The sequence below is a fragment of the Papio anubis genome, chromosome 12 (assembly GCF_008728515.1).
Source record: "Papio anubis isolate 15944 chromosome 12, Panubis1.0, whole genome shotgun sequence".
In the NCBI taxonomy this organism is placed as follows: Eukaryota; Metazoa; Chordata; class Mammalia; order Primates; family Cercopithecidae; genus Papio; species Papio anubis.
Genome location: NC_044987.1, coordinates 55,729,758 through 55,751,482, shown reverse-complemented (window position 1 = coordinate 55,751,482; position 21,725 = coordinate 55,729,758). Strand labels below are relative to the sequence as shown.

At 36.1% G+C, this 21,725-nt stretch overlaps 1 protein-coding gene across 9 annotated transcripts in view; it reads right to left on the bottom strand.

Annotated features, from left to right (window-relative positions):
* Positions 1 to 21,725, bottom strand: part of NARS2 (asparaginyl-tRNA synthetase 2, mitochondrial) — a 138,512-nt gene that overhangs the window by 81,006 nt on the left and 35,781 nt on the right. For 8 of the 9 annotated variants that reach the window (XR_002517133.1, XM_009186997.2, XM_009186998.2 and 5 more), the window contains exon 6: positions 7,761 to 7,855. Coding sequence is in view for 8 of the 9 variants with exons in the window: in XM_009186997.2 (XP_009185261.1) it covers positions 7,761 to 7,855 (95 nt within the window). In the remaining variant the exon portion in view is untranslated. Of the gene's footprint in view, positions 1 to 7,760; positions 7,856 to 13,170; positions 13,357 to 21,725 lie in introns of those variants that run through there. The other variant, XM_017948802.3, reaches the window with a different exon arrangement.

Here is a 21,725-nt window from a genome sequence, read left to right as displayed (position 1 = left end):
AACAGTCTGGCCAACATGATGAAACCCCGCCTCTGCTAAAAACACAAAAACATTAGCCAGGAGTGGTGGTGGGCACCTGTAATCCCAGCTACTCAAGAGGTTGAGGCAGGAGAATCGCTTGAACCCGGGAGGCAGAGGCTGCAGTGAGCCGAGGCCGGCGCCACTGCACTCCAGCCCGGGCAACAGAGCGAGACTTCATCTCAAAAAAAAAAAAAAAGGGGTAACGGAAGAATGATGGGTGCCTAAGAGGAAAATGCAACAGTGAGATAAATTGTCAACATTATATCAACTTCAGTTTTCTTACTCTTGTTTTTTTTTTGTTTGTTTGTTTGTTTTTTTAAGAGGTGGGTTTCATTCTGCTGCCTAGGCTGGAGTGTGGCGTTGTGATCACAGCTCACTGCAGTCTGCAACTCCTGGGCTTCAGCAATCTTCTTGCCTTACTCTCCCCCAAGTACCTCGGACTACAGGCACATGCCATCATGCTTGGTTTTTGTTTTTTTGTTTGTTTGTAGAGACTAGGTCCCACTATATTGCCTAGGATAGTCTTGAACTCCTGGCTTCAAGTGATCCTCCTGCCTCAGCCTCTCAAAGTGTTGAGATTGCAGGCTTAAGCCACTGTGCCAGGCCTGTCATCTTTCAAGAAAGTATAAGAAAAGCCTGGATACACGGTTGTAGCCTTTTTGTAGTTTTTGCTGATCACAGTTCAGAATTCAGATCTTTATTTTTCACTCATACTAACAAAGAGAATCAAAATGATAAAGATATTTCATAGTTATTAGACAAATCAGAACACAAATGCAAAGAGGCAGCAACAATCTCCTCTCCTTTTTGTTGCCCACGCTGGAGTGCAGTAGCATAATCATAGCTTAGTGCAGCCTCAATCTCCTGGGCTTAAGTGCCCTCCTGCCTTAGCATCCCAAGTAGCTTGGAATACTGGTATGTGCCACTACATCCAGCTAATATATATATATATATTCTTTTTTTGGTAGAGATAGGGTCTCGTGTGTTGCCCAGGCTGGTCTCAAACTTCTGGCCTCAAGTGATCCTTCCACTTCAGCCTCCCAAAGCACTGGGATTATAGGCATGAGCCATTGCACCTGGTTGACAATCTACTCTCTAATGATGATGGTAAAATTGGTTGTGTAAGTGAAATCTCAAAGAGCTTTCAGATAATGATATCTATCTAAGTGAATTTTCTCAAACATAAGAACTGTTAAGTGAAAAATACATTTCAAGACCAAAAACACATTCAGTATTTTCCTCCAATGAGTCATTCCACAATAAGGATTTCATTATGTAGTAATTTACAAGAACTTGGACCATCCCATTTTCTAAAAGGATATGTGGCAATATTCCTTCATCATTTATGATATTTGTACATCAAAACTTAATAAGGTTAATAAGTGAACAAATGCTGAAGCAAGTATTTTATAAAGGTGTTTGGGGAAAAAAACCATGATGTAGAAATAGAAAGAATTCATTAATTTGATCATTCTAATTGGTATACAATCTAAAAATAAAAATGTCTTGCAATTATGGGGCAAAAAAGATGGCTGCTCTCCCTTCGGCAAAATTATAAGGGGACAAAATACTCAAAAGCATGTTTTTAAAATAATGTAAGTACAAGATTCAGAAGTAATAATAAATTAGAGCCTATTAAAGATGTATTTTAAAATCTGGAATCACTATTCAAAGGACAGCATATGTTCTAGGTTCATGCATGGCAGTATTTACCAGTTAGCTGCATTCAATAGGCTATGCCCATCTGGAGCACTTTCAAAACCCAGAAAAGTGAAAATGAAAATCTGAGTTTGCCAACATCAAGGATGTGAAAAGAAAATCCACCAAATGGGGAAAAAATATTTGTAAATCATATATTTAATAAAGGACTTGTATGCAGAATATATAAAGAACTCTCAAAATTCAATAAAAAGACAATCCAATTTAAAAAATAACTCAAGGACTTACATAGACATTTCTCCAAATAAAATATATACAAATGGCCAACAGGCACATGGAAGGATGCTCCACACCTTTTCAAGTGCTCACTGAGCTTAATGATGAAAAGCCATCATTAGTAGTCAGGGGAATGCAAGTCAAAACCATAATGAGATACTACTTTACATCTGCTAGAACAGCTACAATAAAAAAGACAGACAATAACAACTGTTTGCAAGGATGTGGAGAAGCTGGAATGCTTTTGCTCTTGCTGGTGGGACTGTAAAATGGTCCAATCTATGTGGAAAACAGACTAGCAATTCCTCACACAGTTAAACATAGTTACTGTATGACCCATTAATTTCACTTCTAGGTATCTACCAAAGAGAAATGACAACATGTCCACACAAAAACTTCTACCCAAATGTTTGCAGCAACATTACTTATAAGAGCCAAAAGTAGAAACAACCCAAATGCTCATTATCTGATAAATGAAGCAAAATATTATAGACCCATGTAATGGAATGCTATTTGGGAATAAAAAGGAATGAAGTACTGATGCATGCTGCAAGTTGGATGAACTTTGAAAACATTTGCTAAATGAAATAAACTAGTCACAAAATACAATTTACTGTGTGATTCTATTTATATATGATAAATACCCAGAATAGGCAAATTCATAGAGCAAGAACTTAGATTAATTAGTGGTTGTCCAGGGGTGGGGGCAAAGAAGAGGACAGGGAGTGAGTGCTAATAGGAAAAATTTGTATTTTGGGAGTGATTTAAAAAACCGTTAAAATTATAAATATTGGAAAGTATTCTAAAACTATGACAGTGATATCTGAACATCTGCAAAATATGCTAAAACCCACTGAATTATATACTTCAAATTCGTGAATTTTAGGGCATGCATGTTATCTCTCAATATAACAGTTTAATTTTTTTGACTTGCTATGCTTAAGTTCTTCTGAAAATTTCTAATAAAGTTGATCTTCACTGTCCCTTTATTTATACTTCTGTGTACTAACTACAAGATGGCTTTAAAATGAAAAAATAAGGCCCATTAGCCCCAGATGATAAATGATGATGACTATTTTTCTTGGTATACTGAGGTTTAACCAATCTTGAATGGACAGTTATATTATTAGTAATTTTTCACTATTATAAATAAAGTTGCTTTCAACATTTTTCTTTAAGCTTCTCTGCAGAGTTGTCAGATCATTTCCTTAAAAAAAATTCTAGAAATGAAATTCTGGGTAAAAAGGTATTCTTCTAGAAAAACTGTACTAATTTATTCCAACAACAACATTCAAGAGAAAAGCATCAGTTTTAACCTAAAATATGCTTGACTTCATGGCTTAGCACAAAAATGCCCAAGAAGGAAAAAAATCCCTGTAACAATAATACAAATTCTTTCTTTTTAGGCTGAACCTTTCTCCAACTAACTTTAATTGATGATAAACGGAATACTTCACTATGTGACATTTCTTAATTGCAGGTCTTACAATTTACATCTCTCTTGGAATGAACTTACCACTTATATTCATAAGCAAAATGCAATGAAAACCCACTTAGCTTTCTCTAGTTTTAAAAAAAAAATCTCTGTCTACTGAAAGGCTTAAAAGCAATAATCTCTCAGTAACAGCAAACATATCCAGTGACCCAATCTTGGCTTCTAAATACCATCTTCTAATAAAAGGAACCAGGGCTCCTTGGAGAAATAACTAATTTTTAGGACTAGGGAAGGGAAAATAAAAAATAAGCCTGGGAAATTTGCCAAAACTTGGAAACAACCAAAAGATATCTTTCAACAGGTGAATTGATAAATTGTGTTACATCCAGGCAACAGAATATTATTTAGCACTAAAACAAATGAGCTATCCAGTCATGAAAAGTCCTGGAGGAACTTTAAATTCATATTACTAAGCAAAAGAAGCCAATCTAAAACGGCTCTATGGCGTATGATTCCAACTACATGACATTGTGGAAAAGGCAAAACTATGGAGATGGTAAAACAATCAATGGTTATCAGGGGTTAGGAAGGAAGGATGGCTAGGAAGAGCACAGAAAAGTTCTAGGGCAACAAAAACTATTACGTACGTTACTGTAATGGTGAACACATGTCATCTGTCCAAAAGCATAGAATGCAGACCACCAGGAGTGAATTCTCATGAAAGCTATGGACTTTGGAGGAATACTAATATGTCAGTGTAATTTTACTGACCATAAAAAAAGAAAACCAAGTAAAAGTGGTGAATGAATGTCAAACAAACAAACAAACAAAAGCTGAGGCATCTTGCAGTAGCAGAGAATAAGGAAGTAGTCAAAATATGGGGGGGCATGTCAAAGGGATGTAAGAATCAATCTGAATGAGTTTCCAACAACAAAAACTAAAACAGTTTTAAGCATCAAAGTAAATAACATAGCACTGAATTATAACTCAAACTATCAAATATATAAGTCCATTAAGATATAAATGATTACACAAATAAAAAATAAAGAAGGATAAAAAGACAACAAATTTTCATATAGAATTCCAAACATTCTCCCTCCTGCATGTGGTTCTTAACTCCAACTCCCTCTTCCCAAACTCCCATCCCCAGTGAGGGCAGACTAGACTTAGTGACTTACTTCCAAAAATTAGAGTAAGAAAAGGGAAAAAAATAGTATATTTTCAGTAAAGAAACTTGGCAAACACTACCTTATCCAAATAATGAAGGTCAGCATCATCATATGGATATCACATATCCACTGATATGATGTGATGGGACAAGCCTTCGCCTCAGTGGTATTCTTTCAAAATACCCAAATAACCCTAATCATGAGAAAAATGTCAGACATACCCAGATTAGAGTACATTCCACAGGTCATAAAAAAGAAAAATTGAGAAACTGTCACAGAATGGAAGAGACTGGGGAAACATGACAACTAAGTTTTATGTGCTACCTTGAACTGGATCCTGGAAAAAGAAAAAGGATATTAGTGGAAAAGCTGGTGAAATCCAAATAAAGTCTAGAATGTCATTAATACTAATGTGCTAACACTTAATTCTTGGTTTTGACAAAGGTATCATGGTCATGGAAGATGTTAACAATGGGGGAAACTGGATGGGGAGTATACAAAACTATGCACTATCTTTTCAACTTTCTATATATTAAAAATTATTCCAACATAGAATATTTACTTTAAAAAAAAAGCTTTAAGATGGAACTATAAACTCACTAAACCAACAGAGATATCCTTTTGGAAAATGTTAACTGTCTAAATTTAACTACCATTTTCTCCAATTTAAAAGTCTGTTAATACTCTGGTTTCTCTTCAGATTGCATAAATCTTTTGCCTCTTATAAAGTCTGTTAAATTGAATTCAAGAAAAAACAAAGCTGAGGGAAAAAGGACTAACCATTTCTTATTGGAGAATAAATCATGCTTTAATCAGAAACATTATGTTCTGTATATTAATAGTCCTAGAACTGTGCATATTAAACTAGGAACATTTGAATGACAGTAGTAGAAATACTTCATGGCACACTAAAAAATACAAAACCTAATATTCTACCAATTTAATCTTCTGTCAAGTTTCACAGAACACTGTGTTCTGTGGTTCACTGCACTTACTGGGAAAGAAGCATATTTAATACACTAGTGGTATTATATTAGAGAAACAAACATTTGCCAAGTTTATATATTTCACATATGACACTTCTGAGGGAGGAGACGACACCTTGCCTCTAACTTTATAAATAATAGAAATGAATACTAAAAGGCTGTTAAGAAAGGTTATCCAAACCTTGAATATAATGCCAAAAGCTGTAGTCTTAAAAAGATGATATCCTTTCAAGGTATTAAATAATAAGGGGACAAAGGCCCATTCAATGGTTACTTAATTACTTAGGGAAAGGGAAATGTACTTGTTCCATTAGTCTATTTAATATTGAATTAAATATTCAATATGAATATTGAATATTTGAATATGAATATAAATATGAACTAAATAACCCATATTACGTGAAGTTACATGTTAATTTACAGATCTTTGCCAGTAGAGTTGCAAAAAATTCTGTCAGGTAGAAGAGATAATCCCAAAGGTTAGGGTGTATTGGTCCTATAGGACATTAACCAGTTTGTAACTGACCTAGCAAATCTTATTCCAATTATTAAAATGTCTATAAATACAGAGGTCCTCAGATGCTCTTTGAAACAGTTTTCTATTTTACTTGTTTCCTCTGTAATACGATGAATTGAATGAAATCTTTGATACATATTCATTTTGTATTTGAATGAGTCATGTTTTTAATTTTTTAAAGTTATAATTCCGTAGGCATAAGAACTTTCCATGACATGCTTGACATGGCCTTTCCTACATCCAGATCTGCAAATCCTATAATCTCACAATGTTATTATGACACTTTTTCTGCATGGTGTTCTGCTAATAATGACAATCATTTGGTTACTGGAACTATCAAATAACATATTTTTGTTTCAAAGATAAATCAGAAAAGAATATGTTACTTTCAAGACCATCTTTATTCCACCACTGACTTTCCATTCTTCTAGCAAAGTACAAAAGTAAACATGCAAACTATTTTATTACATTTTCCTTGAGTTTTCTCAATTGTGCATTTTTAAAACAATGAAAAACACAAAAAGATTCCTTTCCTTTCAAGTGAGCTATCTCTGGAAAAGATTTTAAGTCCTAATCCCTATAACAAGAAAATATTTAAAGAAAAAGATACACAGAGAAAACTAAGTACTTGTTAAGTCTGCATTAACAAATTACCCACAAAGGCCAGGCTCAGTGGCTTATGCTTGTAATCCCAGTGCTTTGGGAGGCTAAGGCAGAAGAATCACTTGAGCCAGGAGTTTGAGACCAGCCTAGGACCCATGGTGAGACCCCATCTCTACAAAAAATTTAAAAAATTAGCCGGGTGTGCTGGCACATGCCTGGAGTTCCAGTTACTTGGGAGGCCTAAGGCAGGAAGATCACTTGAACCTAGAGTTTGAGATCAGCCTTGGTACATAGCAAGACCCCATCTCTACAAAAAATTAGCCAGGTTCGGTGGTACATGCCTGCAGTCCCAGCTACTCAGGAGATTGAGGCAGGAGAATCATTTGAGCCCAGGAGTTTGAGGCTACAGTGAACTATGATTGTGCAACTATACTCCAGCCTGGGCAATAAGCGAGATCCCAGCTCTAAAAAAAATAAACATAAATGGGAATTACCCACAGAATTACAGAATATAAGATTTAGATAGGGTTTTAAAGATCTTCTTGCTCAATCCCCTGTTTTAAAGAAAAGTTAGGCCCCAAGGAATACAGTGACTTTCCAGAGGTCTGACAGCTGCTAAAATTCATTTGATCTGACTTAAAAGATGTAATTTGTTGTACACCTCTCAAAATGTAGGTATGAGTTAATTTTATTTAAACCAATTACTGAAAAAAAAAATTCTTCTGTCTGTTTCAAATACTACTCTCTTTAAAATCAAATGGACTAATACCTGGTTCAGGAATAAACTATAAATTGCCTTTACTTCCATAAATATGATTAATTAAAATAAATTCTGATTACATGTTTGGGATTCAATAAGAAAGATTAGTAAAAAGAAAAAAAATCACAACTTTGTGTTTTCAGTGTTACATTTTTCACAAAAAACAAAAGTCTGTATTATAAGAAAGAAGCCTGAATATTTTGGAAAATTCAAGCGAACTAATGATAAAGACTAATTTCAACTTTAAGGTTTGGGCATGGGAAGGGAAGGACTCTCAACCAAACCATAAAAAAGCAAACCATATTAAAGCAAAAGAGAAAGGAAAATTTCATACCCTGACATCACTTCTAGATGAAGTTGTCCCGAGACAGTTAAGAAAGCAGGAACATTGAAGAAATTCTCCTCAGGTACCTTTAGTTTGCCTGAAGGCTGCAAATCAAAAACACAAGCCACAAAAAACTATTAAATGTTTTGCTTTGCTTTTCACATTCACATACATGCCACAACTAAAAATCACAATGCAATTAAATCTACGTGAAGACAGGTTGTTCTTGTGAAAATAAAGGTAGTTACACATCTAAGACAAAATGCCAGCTTGGAAAGTGCTAATAAAGGCAAGGAAGTTTGCTCCATATTTTCAAAACATACAATAACCAAAGGACAAACTACTTTTGTCACAAAACACATCTCCCCCTAAAAAGTGATTTTGATTAAGGGGCAAGCTAAGGCAAGAAATTATGAATTAATTTTTAACGTGAGGTTGACTCAGGACTGAGACTGAATTATCTCAAGGGAATAGCCTCTGGAACATGCGAGGTCATATTTATTATTAAAATATTAATAGTAATGCTTTTAACACAGTTTTTATAAACACATTATAAACTTCCAAAAACATTTCATTTAACTGTCACCATAACTAGGTAGCAGGAAAAGCATGACTCTATCTTTAAAAGATACACTGAGCAATGAGATCTTTATGAACTTACAATATAGAAAGGGTGATTATTCCATCTGAAATGTGTAGGAAACAAGCAATTCAACATTTGTTAAGAGTTAAGCTAAAACAAACTACCTGGAGGCCAAACACAATTTAAACAGTAGCTTCTGAATCAAGTTATAAGTATCATTATCTTCTTCTGGGGAAGAAAGTTACACTTGTTTTTGTTGATTTAAACACAGGGTCTCATTATGTTGCCCAGGCTGGTTTCGATTTTCTGGGATCAAGAGATCCTCCCACCTCAGCCTCCCAAAGTGCTGGGATTAACAGGCATGAGTCCCTGAGCCCAGCGTCTTGTATTTTAAACTGTGCATTTATTTGAAAATGTTTTAGTGTAAAAGTGTAATCACTGCAAAAGCAATAAAGCCAATTTAAAATATGTAATGGAGAATGTAAGACTCTTTTAACAGTACCAAATATTAAATTATGGTAACACATGAAATAAATTCATTGGTTGTTCTAAAAATATTGCATATCATGTATCAGTATTTGTGCATAAATAAAAAATGTACTGTAAAAATTATCAGTTGAATCTTTCATTTATTTTTCTAATAACTGCCTATTTTTTTCAAACTTAACTTTGATACTAGTCAGAGATCAGTGAATTCATTTTTTAAAAAAAAGTCCATCTTTAAATCTCATTATCAATGAAAGGGTATTGTTTCCAAAGATATTTAGTATTCAAGACTAAATACTTGACCTGATAGATGTTAGGATTTTAAAATAAAAGATCTGTTCTCCGATATTTCTTCATTATTTACTAAAGAATTGCTTTCCCAACTAAGGTCCAACAAATTTGTAAGACTACCATACTTTCTACTTTACTTCACCACTTTAGTCTATAATTTGTATTAATTTAATTTCACTTCAGATAGTTTCTCTCATTCCTTGTTTAAAAAAAAAAAAAAAAGGTCTGGTCTTTACAACGAGATTGTATTTATTTATTTATTTATGTATTTTTGAGACAGAGTCTCAGGCTGTCGTCCAGGCTAGAGTGCAGTGGCATGATCCTGACTCACTGCAACCTCTACCTCCAGGGTTCAAGTGATTCTCCCACCTCAGCCTCCCCAGTAGCTGGGATTACAGGCGCTGGCCAACATGCCCAGCTAATTTTTGTACTTTTAGTAAAGATGGGGTTTCACCATGTGGGCCAGGCTGGTCTCCTGACCTCAAGTGACCCACTGGCCTCAGCCTCCCAAAGTGCTGAGGTTACAGGCATGAGCGACAATGCCTGGCCTAAGACTAGATTTTAAACTTTCATTTATCAGCACTTGTACAGAATGGATTCTGATTTTTCTTACATTTCTTTAATCCAACTTATTTAAAACACACTAGTACTTCACTATGCTTTCCAATGTCATGTTAGTGTTTACATAACAAATTCATACTACCTTACTATAAATTACTTTTATTTCTTTTATATTACAATTAAAGCATTATACTGATTTTTAAAACTTCTCTGTGTATTGTTATATCACCTATATATTTTATCCCAGAATATTAAAGAGGGTATACAAAATATTGGTTGTAAAAAGTAATTATAAAAAGTGGTATCAGCAAATATGGCAGGATAGGTAGCTCCAAAGGACAGTCCTGTCACAGAAAAATAAAAGAAAAAAATGAGCAAAACTGCCAGAATCAATTGTGGGAACTCTCGAAGAGAGGGAAAGGTTTACAGCAATCAAGCAAATGCTGAGCCAAGAAAAGGGCAAATTAAAAACAGTGGACTCCACCCAACAGCAGCAGGAATATATGTTTTTTTTCAAGTGCACATGAGCCATTTTCCAGAGTAGACCACATAGTAGGCCATAAAACAGTCTCAATAAATCTTAAAAGACTAAAATCACACAAGGTATCTTCCTTGATGACAATGGAATGAAACTAGAAATGTACAATAAGGGGTTGTGGTTACTAGGGAAAAAAGTTTGGTGGTTCCTTAAAAAGTTAAAATTGAATTACTAAATGACACAGTAATTCCATTCCTAGGTATATACCAAACATAATTAAAATGAGGTATATAAACAAACACTTGTACACAACTGTTCAAAATAGCACTATTCACAATAGCCAAAAGGTAAAACAACCTAAATATCCATCAATGGAAAAAAGATTAAACAAAGTATGATATATACACAGAATGGAATATCATTCAGCCATAAGAAATGTATATACCTATATATTTTTAAAAGTAAATGTTTTAGCATGTATTTATATATTAAAACATAGATGAACATTGAAAACATGCTAAGTGAAAGAAGACAGACTTAAAAGGCTATGTATGATTACATTTACATGAAATATACAGAATAGGTAAATCCACAGAGACAGATGATGAGAGTCATGATTTGAGTGGAGGGGAAAATGGGATGTAGCTACTAAATGGGCACAGGGTTTTTTTCTGGGGTGGTAAAAATGTTTGGAACTTAACAGAGGTGGCAGTTGTAAAATACTTTGAATGTACCAAATGCCACTGAAATGCACCTTTTAAAATGGTTAATTTTATGACATAAATTTCACCTCGATTCTTGAAATTAATTATTGAATCTTAGTAGGTTCAAAAACCACCAACCTAGGATTGTAAATTTAAGATTTAGGATTGTAATCTTAAATCTGTAATCTTAAGTACTTATGGTAGTGATAAAGAAACAATACAATATATGAAATAAACACCCAACTTTGTTAATTTATCAGTGGGGAAGGATTTCTTTAACAAGAGCTCCAAATTGCCAACGATAAAACAAAAAACTGATGAATTTATATATGTTAAAATTAAGAACTTCTATTTAAGTTAAAATTAAGAGCTTCTATTTAAGATATAGGCAACGTTAACAGACAAATGACAGATTATGAATAAAATATCTGCAACATCTAAAACTGCCAAGTGATTAATGGACAGAATATATAAGGACCTCCTGCCAAGAAAACAAAAAAAAGAAAATACTCTGCTTCCCTAATGAGAAAGAAGATATACTGAAATGAAGACTCAAATGGTTAATGTGAAAATAAATGAAAGCTGTTGAAACTTCAAATTACTCTGAGCCTTGAATAAAATGTGACTGACTGTAATACCTATGTAATACAGGCAAGCCACTGCAACTTTTGTTTCTTCCTATTATAAATTAGCCCTCTTTCTTATTTTCTTGCCCTGTAAAATGCTGTGAAAGATTAAATGGTGCCCTTTACCTCTTAGTTACTAATTCTTTGTTATAGATGAATGTCCTACCTTTTTCATGTACCCAGCTCAGATGGCAAAAGGCCCCATGACTACCAAATTGATAGAGATGCAATTTTAAAAACATCTTTCCTGAAAAAGAATAAGCTGTAACCAACCAAACTGCTGTAATTCATAAATCGGCATTGTATTAAAAATGTGGTAATACTCCTAAACTTCTTTGTTTTTACTTATGTAAGTGAAGTTTTAGCTTCTCCACTTTGGAGCACTGACCCAATTACTTTGGAGTCTTGTTTTTTCTGGGTGGCCATTCTCAAATTTGGCACTTGAATAAACTCTTTTAAAATTGGATTCTGAGCCTCTTGATTATTTCAGGGTGACATTTTGACCAACCAGATGGGACCCAAATTAGGCCTCCATTGACCCCTGCTGTTTTGCCAACAGCTGGAGCCCTGGCACCAGCATGGACTGTTTGCATCCAACTGACCTCGCTGAAGACTGCAGAAGCCCTTGGTCAGACCACTCACAGGGTTGAATCTCCCCGGCTTGACTGAGATTCAGACTTTATGCAACCTGATTAAACAACTGATGAGACTGGAATTGAAGCCCTACTTTAAGGTAGGAGTTTCATTTGTTATTCTCTTATTCTATTATTTGTGTATATTTGTGATTTTTTCACTTTTCTCTGAGATTAAGGTTTTGCTTGTCTTACTGACTAGAGTTTGTAACCTTTTCTCTCATTTGAAATTTTATCATGGAGAAAGCGGTTGCTCTTTGAAAAGAGGAAGTAAATGTCTACAGCTTAGGCAAATTTTCTTAAACTGGCCAGATCTAAAGCTCCATTCAATTTGGCACGTTTAAAATTTCCTTTTGAGTGACCAAAGTTTATAAAAGACTTTACGAGCACAAGATGAGTCCCAAAGACAAGGGGAACTGTACCTCCTGGCTGAAAGGCACCTTAGGCAACTAAGGTCTCCCAGGAGTGTCAGAGCATATCACTCATGACATGTAACAGTCCCATAGGATTTGGACAAATACATACTGACATGTATCCACCACTACAGTATCATACAGAATAGTTTCACTGCCCTAAAAATATGTGCTCCACCTAGTCATCCCTCCCTTTCCCCTAACCCCTGGCAACCACTGATCTTTTTACCTTCTTCATAGTTTTGTCTTTCCCAGAATGTCACATAGTTTAAATCGTACAATATGTAGCCTTTTCAGATTGGTCTCTTTGACTTAGTGATACGCATTTAAAATTTTTCCAGGTCTTTTCATAGCTTGACAGCTCATTTCTTTTCAGTGCTGAATAATATTTTGTTGTCTGGATGTAACAGATACAGTTTATTTCTCCATTTACCTACTAAAAGGCATCTTGGTTGCTTCCAAGTTTTGGCAATTATGAATAAAGCTGCTTTATAAACATCCATGTGCATGTTTTTGTGTGGATATAAGTCTTCCACTCCTTTGGGTAAATACCAAGGAGCAGAACTGCTGATTCTTATGGTTGGAGTATATCTAGTTTTGCAAGAAACTGCCAAACTGTACTGCAAAGTGGCTGTTAAATCTCACCAGCAATAAATAACAGTTCCTGCTGCTCCACATCCTGGTCAGCATTTGGTGTTGTCAGTGTTGTGGATTTTGGCCACTCTTAATAGGTGTGTAGTGGTACTGACTGGCTTTTATAGTGTGCTTTGTGCATCATTTTCTATGGATCACATGGTTCATATCTTCAGCCATTACACTGAGTAGCAGTTACTTTTTTTTAGGAATCTACGAGCCAGAATTTCTTGGAATGTTGGTACACCTAAAAAAGTAAGAAACATGAGGAAAGTTCTGTAAGTCCTTTAGGCTGTTGACAGACCGACTGATAATGAGTGAATAAATTAGAACTCTGTCAGTGTAACCTCCTCCAGGTATATTCACAAATTCTCAAACCTCTTAAGATCAAAGATTCATACTAAATATCTTTTGTTTCACAGTGTTAACCCATCAATTTAAGAAATATTGGGGCTCCTCAGCGACACTGTCTTATTATTGGATCCTGCATTTAGCCTATTACCTGGGAATAGCAGTTACTCTGTAAATATTTGTTCAATTGAAAAATGAATTGAAATAAGACCTGGAAATATGAAAGATACCTAAATCTGAGCTAGGACACAAATCTCTCAATGGAAAGAGCATGGAAAAAAAAAATCCCTATTCATGTTAATCCCAAGAAATACAGTAATAAAAGAAATGTCTGAATAACCAAATGTTAAAACATAATATAAAGCCTCTAAATTAATATAGTGTATTAGTGGCACACAAGTAAACCTGTGGGATGTAACTGAAAGTCTAAACACAGACTTTCGCATATAAAAGTATTACATCAAATCAGTGAGGCAAAGCTGAACTTTTTAATAAGTTGAACCAGGTCAACTGAGTAGCCATATAACTGTATCAACCAGAGATAAACTGCAGAATTTTTTTGTACATTGTGGCAGACAGTGTGACGTGAATACATGGGTGTTTTCCCCTTGCCAAGGAATCTGCATAGTAGTGCTGTGGTAATTTCTATTGTTTCCAGCACCTAAGTCGTCACTTCTGATTCTTGAAATAATGGTACATAAATTCATCTACTTTGATCCCGTCTTCAATATACTTCTTTCAAATCCTTGAGAGAAATGGTACAATGTAAAAGAATATAAAAAGCATTTCCTAAAGTACTGCACATTGAGATAAAAATCTCAAAACCAGAATTCTTATTCATTATAAAAAATATTTCTGAACATAAACCAGCAAAAATACTTTATCTCATTGTCTCACATGTATTTATTTTTATCATTATGGTGTTTTAATAATGCAACAAAGATTTTAATTTTTCCTTTATTTTAATTATCTTGTTTTCTTTTAAAATACTGGAGAAATATAATATTCAAAGATTCAGAAAGTTCTGTGTGTGTGTGTGATGGAGTTTCACTTTTATTGCCAAGGCTGGAGTGCAATGGTATAATCTCAGCTCACTGCAACCTACGCCCCATCGGGTTCAAGTGATTCTCCTGCCTCAGCCTCCCAAGTAGCTGGGATTACAGGAATGCACTACCACGCCTGGCTAATTTTGTAATTTTAGTAGAGACGGCGTTTCTCCATGTTGGTCAAGCTGGTCTCGAACTATCGACCTCAGGTGATCTGCCCGCCTCAGCCTCCCAAAGTGCTGGGATTACAGGCGTGAGCCACAGAGCCTGGCAGGTTCATTTTTAAGTTGGTCATTTTACATCTTAGAACTCATTTTTCCTTAAAGAAATACATACAACAACTATATTCACAGAGCAGCCACAGTACTCTATATACTGAATAATATACATAAAATAGTCATGTACTACATACTGACATTTTGTTCAACAACGGACTGTAGATATGATGCATCCCATAAGATTATAATGGAGCTGAAAAATTCCTATTTCCTAGGGATGTCACAGAGCACGGCATTACTCACGTATCTGTGGTGATGCTGGTGTAAACAAACCTACTGCACTTGCAGTCATATGATAATAAACAACTGTTACTGATTTACATATTTATTATACTATACTTTTTATCATTAGAGTGTACTCCTTCTACTTATTAAAAAAAGAAGTTAACTGTAAAACAGGTTCAGGCAAGTCTTTCAGGAGGTATTCTAGAAGAAGGCATTGTCATCATAGGAGAAAGAAGGCATTGTCATCATAGGAGATGACAGCTCCATATGTGTTGCTGCCCCTGAAGACCTTCCAGTAGGACAAGATACAGAGGTGGAAGACAGTGATATTAATGATGCTGCCCCCGTACAGGCCTACGCTAACGTATTTTTATGTCTTAGTTTTTAACAAAAATGTATAAACAGCAAAAAAGAAATCTCTAATAGAAAAAAGCTTATAGAATAATGAAAGAGAATATTTTTGTACTCATATAACGCGTTTTAAGTGTTATTACGAAAGAGTCAAAATATTTTTAAAAATTAAGTTTATAAAGTAAAAAAGTTAAGAGTATGCTAAGATAATCTAGTATTAATTATTTGTTATTGAGGACATTTTAAAAAATAAATTTAGTGTAGCCTACGTACATAGGTTTGCAAAGTTTACAGTATTGTCCTAGGCCTTCCTATTCACTCATCACTCACTTACTGACTCATCTAGAGCAGCTTTGTGTCTTGCAATGTCCATTCATGGTAAGTGCCCTATACAGGTGTACCATTAAAAGAAAAAAAATTTTATACTGTATTTTTATCATACCATTTCTATGTTACATATGTTTAGATATACAAATACTTGCCATTTTATTACAGTTGCCGACACTATTCAGTACAGCTACATGCTGAATAGGTTTGTACCTTAGGAACAAGAGACTATACCATACAGCCTAAGTGTATGGTAGGCTATACCATCTAGGTTTGTGTAAGTACACTTGATGATGGTTGCACAATGATGAAATCACCTAAGGATGAATTTCTCAGAAGGTATCTCCATCGTTAAGCGACACATGGCCATATATGGAGAGAGATGCCAAGAGAGTGTGTGTGTGTGTGAAGTCATGATATTAAAAAATGTGCATGCGGATACAAATGAATGAATGAGTGCCTGGATTCATTTCTATCAATCTCAGCAAATGTGACCAAAAGGGAGATAGTCTTCAGACAGAGTACAGGTAGGACCAGAAGCTGAGGAGGTGGCTTATAATCATGTAGGGTACAACTTGGTCTTTACTCTAGCTTCTTTATTGCTGAGATGAGACTCAGAAACAGGATTTAACAGTTTGAAAATGTGTCCAGAAGTTTCAGAATTAGATGATAAAACCAATAATTTGAGGGGCCAAGTATGGTGGCTCACAACTGCAATCCCAGCACTTTGGGAGGCCAAGATGGGAGAATTGCTCAAGTCCAGTAGTTTGAGACCAGCCCTGGGCAACATAGTGAGAGCTCCATGTCTAAAAATACAATTTAAAAATTAGCTGTGCGTGGTGGCACGTGCCTGCAGTCCCAGCTACAGAGGAGGCCGAGGAAGAAAGATTGCTTGAGCACAGAAGTTCAAGACAGCAGCAAGCCGTGACTGCACCACTGCATTGCAGCCTTGGCAGCAGAGCAAGATCTTGTCCCTAATATGTACGTACATACATACATACATGCAAACATACATACATGTTTGTCTGACTTAATTATCACATTATTCAAAACATTCCTTAAGTAGGCATAGTAGTCTCACCTTGTCTACAGTTTTACTTTCCATGGTTACAGTTGCCTATAGTCAACTGCAGTCTGGAAATATTAAATGGGAAATTCCAGAAATAAAGAATTCTTGTTTTAAACTGCACTGGGTTGAGTAGCATGATGAAATCTCAGGCTGTCCCAACCCATTCTGCCCTGGACATGAATCATTCCTTTGTCTAGGGTATCCACACTCTATATGCGACCAATCTTATAGTCACTCAGCAGCAGTCTTGGCTGCCTGGTCCCTTGATGTCACACTGCCTATGTCATTCACCTCACAGCAGTTTAGGACCATGGCACCATATATTCACCTCAAAAATCACTTATCCATGAGGCCTTCTTACTGCTAATAGCCCCCACTCCATGCCTAGACTAGTAAAAATGACCCTTCTCTGCATTTTCGTAATAATCTGTATATACACCTCATTCATTCATCTAAGCACAGTGCTAGACAAGAGAGACCAATAAATAAGAGAAGATAAGCTCTCAGAGAGCTTACATTCTAATGGGGAAAAAAGAAAATGAACATGCAAACTAATAAAGAATCAAGATAATTACAAGCTGGGATAAGCGAGTTGGGTACTGGGGGATGGGGGGGCCTCTTAAGCAATAACAAGCAAGTGGAGACCTGAAAGATAAGAATGTATTTGCTATACTATAAACTGGGAAAAATACTCCAGTTACAAGGAACAGACAGTAGAGAGATCAGTAGATGGGAAGGGGGTGTCATACCTCAGGGGAGTAGAAGGCAGGTGACTGTAGCTTGACGGACTCAAGAGTAAGACTGTTAAAAGACGAGGTTAAGAGAGGTAAGCAGAAATCAGATTATGGGTCCTTTATAGGTCATGAGAAGGAGTCTGAATTTTATCCTAAGATCACAGAGCAGCCACTGAAATGTAAGCATGGGGTTGTGGCATGATGAGTTTAAAAATTCTTCTAGTGTCTCAGTGGAGAACAGATAACAAAAGGATAAAAGTAGAAGTAGGGGCACCAATCAGAAGACAAGAAGAGTAGCTTGAATTAAACTGGTAACATTGGAAACAGAGAAATGGAGAGGCTGAGGATTTATGTTAAAGATGAGCCAACAAAGGACTGATAAATTAGATGTGAGGTTGGGGGAGACAGGCAGGGGAGGCATGAATTAAGTCTGACATCTAGATTTTTTTACTTAAGCAAATGAGTAGATGGTAACTTTCACTGCGATAAGAAGAGGAAAAGGCTTTGGAGGGAAAAAAACAAGAGTTTTATTTAATACATACTATGAATGCATATTAGACATCAAAGGAGAAAGGTCATGTAGGCAGATGCTTCTACAAATCTGGAGCTCAGAAACAGAACCTGGAGATAACAGTTTGGGACTGGAGATAAACGGTTTGGCAGTCAGTATGTAGATGGTATGGTACATAAAACCTTGGAACTGAATAAAACCACCAGGGGAGAGATTACAGATTAGTGCTTCTCATTGACGATTAGAGTGTTCCCTAGAAAATACTTCAGGAATTTGTAGAAGCATTTAGTGGGTAGGAGTCAAACATGTCCTGCAATATATACAAAGTCCTGCATAACTAAGCCTTTTCCTGCAATCTCCCAAGTTCCCAATGCTCTGTTAAGGCATTCATATAGTGTATCAACAAAACCATGTGGATTTGAGCTATCTGATAAACAAAACAAAGTCATTAATTTTATCTATCTTCTATATTGGGTCTTGGTATAAGATTTTGTTTGGAAAACACTTTTGAAGAAAAACGTTTGAAAATCAATATAAAGGATGATTAGTCCCTCCCATCCTAACAGTCCATGATAGACTAACCTTTCCCTGATCATATAAAACTTACATTAGTGCAATAAAACTTAATCTAGCCTTTCTCTATTATACAAAACAAAAAATTTTTGCTAGGTTATTCTGCCACTGGAAGACAGTAAATAGCAGAGCCAAGAAAGGGGAAACCAAGAGTTACCAAAAAATTGTTTTAAATGTGTGTATCCCAGTGAATTTCTTATCACAGGGATCTAAAATCCTCCCTGTTTCTTTGAGGATTTCCAAGAAAATATTAAGCAAATATTTTGAATTGCCCTCCAGTTATTTGTTCTCACAGCAGAACAAATTTAGCTGAGCAGTTTCACAATCTCAGGAGAATTAAATAGAAAAATCCACACAAGTCTGACTCTGTCTCCATGTAAAATATATAGCAAGGAGTGAGAGTAAACAGCAGTAAGCTGAACAGTGGAAAGGAATATAATCAACAATGGAAAACTTATTTGACCTCCACAATCACTGAAGCACCCAATCTATTTTTATCTCCTTTTACTTTTTCCATTTTCTATTTTGTACCCTACCCCCACCTTTTACCCAGTTCTATTTACTCATAATCCCAGAGACAAAAAGTTGGGAAGAGAATACATAAAGATGAAGCATGGTACAGAAATCTAAAAGGTTTAAAATCATAATGGCATGCAACTGTCCTATTTACCTCAATCGGCAATTTCCTTTGAAGATCATGAAGGAAAGGGAGAGTACTCACCATCTGTAAGCTCCACATAACCACTGAATATCCTATTTTCTTTCTTGATCCCAACTAAGAGATTAGAGGGAGGCTATGCCTTTCATGATACAGATAGTAAATTAAAAAATCCAAGTTAGGTAAAACTTTAATTTTTTCACGCCTGTAATCTCAGCACTTTGGGAGGCCAAGGTAGGCAGATCACCTGAGGTCAGGAGTTCGAGACCAGCCTGGTCAACATGGTGAAACCCCATCTCTACTAAAAGCACAAAAATTAGCCAGGCGTGGTGTTGTGTGCCTGTATTCCCAGCTACTTGGGAGGCTGAGTCATGAGAATCACTTGACTCTGGGAGGCAGAGGTTGAGATTGTGCTATTGTACTCCAGCCTGGGTGACAAGAGTGAAACTCCATCTCAAGAAAAAAAAAAACAACTTTAATTCAACTTCCCTCTTGTAAAAGATGCTAAAGCTTAAAAATGTCAAAAGTCAAACGTTAGGATAAATGTTATATACAACTACTTTTTGGTAAGATCAGTTGCAGAATCCAGGTTTCTCAGCTTCTAGTACAATCACCTTTCCAATAAATCATGTAGCCATTTTTTTTGGTTTTGTTTTGTTTTTGTTTTTGTTTTTGTTTTGTGGAGATAAGGTCTTGCTATGTTGCCCAGGCTGGTCTGGAACTCCTGGACTCAAGTGATCCTCTCACCTCTGTCTTCCAATGGGACTACAGGCACATACCACTGTGCCCAGTTCTTCCATTTTTTATCCTGTAGTGTTGAAATAAAGCTTTGGATTAAATAAAGCTTTTAATACTAGTCTCTCCCAGGTATGAAATGCTGATCATATAAAATAAAACAAGCCAGGTGTGGTGGAGGGTGCCTGTAATCCCAGCTACTTGGGAGGCTGAGGCAGGAGGATCAGTTGAGTCCAGGAGTTTGAGGTCAATGAGTCATGATCATACCACAGCACTCCAGCCTAGGTGACAGAGTAAGACTCTGCCTCTAAAATCAATCAACCAACCAATCATAGGAACTAAATCTGTCATACAGTCTCCAAAGATTTGTGGGTTGGTAGTTTTATGATCCCTATCAAGCTGTATCTCAAATGCAGCTGCTATCATTGCTGCAGAAACTGTTCTGCATGCCATTAGACTGTATCTCATATGTAAAAACTAAAGCCAAGGGCAACAGGCTCAATAAACTGCATTATATTTTGCCAGTTATGTTAGTTTTGGGATTTTCCTATTGACAAGCCATATATGTAGGTCTTTCACTAATCTAAAAATTTCCAGTAAGTCCAGTTTATGTTTCCATACTTTCCACTTGCTACAAATGTGTATCTTGGTGTACAGAGAACTGCTAGTATAAAAATAATCTTTCTTAAAATAAGGGTTCATTTACATTCCAGAACACCCACTAACTAGAACACCCACTCAGCCCTGAGAAAGGTTTCATTTTAGCAACTATTTGATCAGCAGGAAAGGAAGTTATTAACTCAGACTGTTTGTAAACAGTCTGCTTTCCTGCTGAACTGTCTGAGAAAGAAAGAATCAAGAAAAGACACGTGGGGTCTAATATTAGAGGGTAAGGTTGAGGCAAAACAGAAAGTGAATACACAATGCTGCCTTATTTTTCTTTTACAGGAGAGGAACACAAATGTAAAATTGCAAAACAGCAAACTTATTCCTAAATGTGAAGGGGTCAGTGAAAAATGTACCAAACTTTTTTTCACTACTGCTTGAAAAACATTAATTTTGGCTTATTCATTGTCAGATTGGGGCTTTAAAGATGAATATGACAAGATACGGTCCTAGTCCGTTAACTATCCCCTCATCCCATTTTCCAGCCCCTTCTGTGAGAAGGGATATCTATGCTCCGGAGTTAAGTCTCCAAACCACGTATCCACACAAAGGACTTGACTACCACTCAACACAGCAGGTACTCAATAAATACTTACAAATCCCAGCACTTTGGCGAGGCAGAGGCAGGAGGATTGCTTGAGACCAGGAGTTCAAGACCAGCTTCAGCAACATAGTGAGACCCTGACTGTACTTTAAAAATTAGCTGGGTGTGGTGGTGCGCATAACTCTAGAGGCTGGAGTGGGTGGATCACTTGAGCTCAGGAGGTCAACACTGCAGAGAGCCATGAGCGCTGGCTCATCACTGCACTCCAAACAGGGCGACACAGTGAGATCTTGTGTCAAAACAACCCCCCCCGCCTCAAATATACTTTCTTGCAGTTGCTGCAAGGAGGAAGTAAGTTATTGATAAAGGGAACAGAAGGGCTTGGTTGTCCTTTACCTCTGGCTGTGGAATCAAGAGTAAGTTAGCCAGGTGTGGTGGTGGGTGCCTGTAATCCCAGCTATTAGGGAGGCTGAGGCATGAGAACTGCTTGAACCCAGGA